This window comes from Branchiostoma lanceolatum, chromosome 2, assembly GCF_035083965.1.
Source record: "Branchiostoma lanceolatum isolate klBraLanc5 chromosome 2, klBraLanc5.hap2, whole genome shotgun sequence".
NCBI lineage: Eukaryota > Metazoa > Chordata > Leptocardii > Amphioxiformes > Branchiostomatidae > Branchiostoma > Branchiostoma lanceolatum.
In genome coordinates this window covers 26,732,186-26,735,969 of record NC_089723.1, presented here as the reverse complement: position 1 = coordinate 26,735,969, position 3,784 = coordinate 26,732,186, and the positions used below count along the sequence as shown (strand labels likewise).

At 44.2% G+C, this 3,784-nt stretch overlaps 1 protein-coding gene across 1 annotated transcript; it reads left to right on the top strand.

Annotated features, from left to right (window-relative positions):
* Positions 1-639: 639 nt before the first annotated feature.
* LOC136426954 (toxin MIT1-like) lies at positions 640-2,651 on the top strand. The gene is made up of 3 exons (XM_066415673.1): positions 640-720; positions 1,433-1,578; positions 2,540-2,651. Exons 1-3 carry the CDS (start codon positions 640-642, stop codon positions 2,649-2,651), a joined length of 339 nt encoding a protein of 112 aa, XP_066271770.1.
* The last annotated feature ends 1,133 nt before the right edge of the window (positions 2,652-3,784 follow it).

The window sequence follows — 3,784 nt, the reverse complement described above, 5'->3', positions numbered from 1 at the left end:
TCTGAAAGGATCCAAGGCTTGTCGGCTTATCGACATCGTCAACGTTTAGCTATAGACTTCTTAGAAACTGACATACAGCTACATGTACAAACATAATGGTCATCAATTACGCAGAGTTTTATGCGATCATAAGAACAAGATTACGGCCTGTCAGTCAAAAGTCTGGCTTCTTTATACTCTTATGATCTTATGAAGAAGAGTGGCTTTTTCTAAGCAGTCACATGTTCAGAAACATGCCAGCCTTTGGTCTCCAGGTGGGCAGCCACGTGAGATCAGAACAAGAACTGTTCTTTTTCAAACTATCCCTTGTCCACCTTTACTTGTTATTTTTCTTGCAACACCTTTTATCTTCTTTTTTGGTTACAGTCAACCAGTTTTCCTCAGTCCTGTAACTGGTTGTTGAAACGACATTTGATTGCAAGTGTCGACTGTGGCCTTTTCAACAAGTCACGACACGGCTTAGTACAGAAGGAAGAGAAAGAAAAATCCGATGGGAAGCAGCAAAAGGTTGCTAGGGTTTAACAGACTTGCCTAATGACGTGGTTTCGCCCCCACCAAACTTCCGGGTCTGGGGTATAAAGAAATGGGATGAGTTCTACAGGTCACCTTTTGCTGACAAGTGGAGCTGATAAAGACACCATGGACATGTGGAGCCCCGTCTTGCTGATGGTCGTCGCTTTGGCAGCGCTGAACCACACGACAGGCCTTGTCGTCACTGGGGTAAGTGGGCTCTGCCCTTGGTGCTGACCATTGGGTTCTGTCCTTGGTGCTGAGCATTGGGTTCTGTCCTTGGTGCTGATCCGGCAAACTCGTTCTTTTTGTAACTTATTCATACGTGCATTTTCCAGCACTTCGTGTAACGTAATGTTAAGAAGAAACGTTTTTTTTGGCTTCGAAGTGGTGTGGTGGGGATTAATCTGTGAAGAGGCGCAGCGCTTGAAGGACAAGCAAGACGCCATAAAAGATGCACAAAACCAAGCTGGGCGATATGTTTCTGTGAATGGTGAGGAACGGCACCGTTGTATCAGTAGACTTATACCTTGAGCTATTTGGATAATACCCCCATTCCACTTGGACGGCGCTCTCGCCGCGCTCTCACGGCGACCTAAAATTGGCCAGATCGCCGCGAGAACGCAGAACTCCTGAAAACCGTGCTCAAGTGGAATCTCTACGGCGACTGTTTTGGACATGTTCAAAACCATCGCCGAGGTTACGGCGCTCATGGCGCGCATGGCGCTCTCGCCGCGCCCCCTCTGCGCTCCCACGGCGCTCTCGCCGCGCTCTCGGCGCTCTCACGGCGATCTGACCAAATTGAGGTCGCCGTGAGAGCGCGGCGAGAGCGCCGTCCAAGTGGAATGGGGGTCTTAGGAAAGTAACATGATTTGATGCTTGATTGAGAGAATTATCTCATGGTATGTACGCCCTTTTGCAGACCTGTCAGAATGACGCGGAGTGCATCACGGCGAGAGACGAGACGGGTCCTTGCTGTGCGCTGTGGAGCCCGGGCTCGGACCTCCACGTCTGCAAGCCCGCCGGCAGGACCGACGAGCCCTGCCACTCAGCCTCCAACGTCCTACCGTGAGTTGTAGAACATTCGCTATAGCGTATCTTACCTTGAACCAGTTGATCGATTTAAATTTCCCAGATCAAGATTGGTACTTGTGTTTAAAGTCAATTTTCTGAGTATTTCTCCATACATTAAGTTATACCCGGTACGCATATCGCATTGCATAAGGGTATTCAGGGATAAATATGCGACGTTATTGCGTTGTATAAATGCATAGAAAATCTGGGATCTAGGTTGCACCCGTTTGGTTTGTATTTGTTGCTACCAAGGTATCTTTGTAATAGCATATTTTCCTTGTCTGTAAACGCCGGGCAAACAAATAATGACACAAAAAATGTGCCAAAAGGTGCCTATAGATCTATACAATAAAGATTTCCTTAGGCTAAGAATAATCAAAGTAGCGTATTCCGATTACGGTCCTGAAAAAATAGGGTCGGTAGGTAGGGATTCTCCCTTTCTTGTTTCTTAGATTTCAGCCAAAGTGATCCAACAAATACCTTTTGACAATTGGTAAAACTGAAATACGCCAGGACACGCAATATGTTTTGATTCAAACTTTACATATTTACATTGTACAGGCACAATTTTATATTCAACAGAAATAAGAAAAACAGACTGGAGAACGATTTTACAAAGTTTTCATCACTAAGATCTAGATGTCCGATTTCAAATCATATGTCCATTGCCAGCGGTCGACCAAAAGAAGGCTTCGGTCGGTTAACCGGAAACACGTCATTATTTTCCTGGACATTTTACAGCCCAAATCCTTCATTGAGTACCTTTAAAAGTTCAAAAGAATTATTTTACGTCCATCAGTAGCTCAGTATTTTCTATGATGGCATTAAACAGCAGTCAAGTAAGGCGTCCATATCCATACGATTACCGTATTCGTTGCTATGTCGTAGATTGCAGTTCCTATGTGTAGCCATACCACAGCGGTTGCTATCTATAGACGTCATGTTTGTATTTCAGATATCCCTTCAACGGGCAGAGACGATTCTGGCGGTGCCAGTGCGCGGAGGGACTGCTTTGCGTCACCGAACCGGGCAATATGATCGGTCGCTGTTCTTCAGCAGACAAGTGAACGGGTTCGGCATTTAAAGACCCCTTTTATGGGAAGGAATTTGTAACGGTACGAATAATGTATCTATCGCATTAACTGCGGACATGTAATCTGTTCCTGAGTTCCATTGGTTGCACTCCGGGGACTTATGTTTTCCTCTGTATTAATGTATGAACCAACACTTTGTGTGGATGCAGTTCGGGCCGTACGGCCACCCTCTTATAGCTGGTCTTGTAGGGGATTAGAAGGTAAACGTCTGACAAGTATTTGTAAGCTTATTTGTTTCTACTCTACAACTACTCAAATAATGATGTAGCACCGGAGAATGCTTTGATTTCAAGAATAAAAAACTGATCCACCAAGATACACAAGTCTATGTCTTTTTCTTACTTTTACGATTTGCTTGAATGTTGTCCTTGTCGTCCGTAACTATCTGAGTAAGGAGGCTATGCAGTGCCTTTAGGTACCCAGGTGATCTTTGTTGTGCCTTTTGATGTGCTCGAGGCACCTCCTCGATCACGGGACTCACTTTAAGTCCCTTCCGAAAGACGGATACAGTCCCAACCAGGTTACCTTCAGCGGATTTGAACCGGGGTCTCCCATTTACCAACTAATTGAAATGAGGAGCTTAAAGGCATGCTCACAAACCCAGATGCGGGTGTTATTTTGTAAAAGACCAAATTTTTCTGAATACAAAATCAACCAAATTTGTACAAATTATTCACAGATGAACAAACAAATGAACCATTTATAATCCAGGAATTGAGTGGTGCCCCTTCATGAAGACCCATGGGGTATGATGCATGATGGGAATCATCCCGGTTAAGTATTGGTTACTATGGGATAATTGCCGGTTCCAGGTCAATTTTTGGGTCAATGCAATAGAAGAATTAAGTTGTTAAGGGTGGAAATTGAGATGAACAACTATTCACACACACGCTGCAAACATAATTTTCACCATTGGACCTAGATTTCGTTTTCACGTCTTAAGTATGGATTTCAATGGGATGATTGTCAAAGATCAAAGTCCATTTTTGACCCGAAGCAAGTGAAAAATACAGTTATAAAGGCTATAATTTGACAAAAAAGTATCCAGAAACACATAAGGTTTCTTAAGAGCCACCAAGTTAAGTTTGTCCAATGGTTGTTCGCGA

Excerpts from the sequence above, each read along its gene's own strand:
- LOC136426954 (XM_066415673.1), top strand. The coding sequence starts at position 640 with ATGGACATGTGGAGCCCCGTCTTGCTGATGGTCGTCGCTTTGGCAGCG. Across the intron at positions 721-1,432 it reads CAGGCCTTGTCGTCACTGGG|ACCTGTCAGAATGACGCGGA; the intron begins GTAAGTGGGCTC and ends GCCCTTTTGCAG. Across the intron at positions 1,579-2,539 it reads TCAGCCTCCAACGTCCTACC|ATATCCCTTCAACGGGCAGA; the intron begins GTGAGTTGTAGA and ends TTTGTATTTCAG.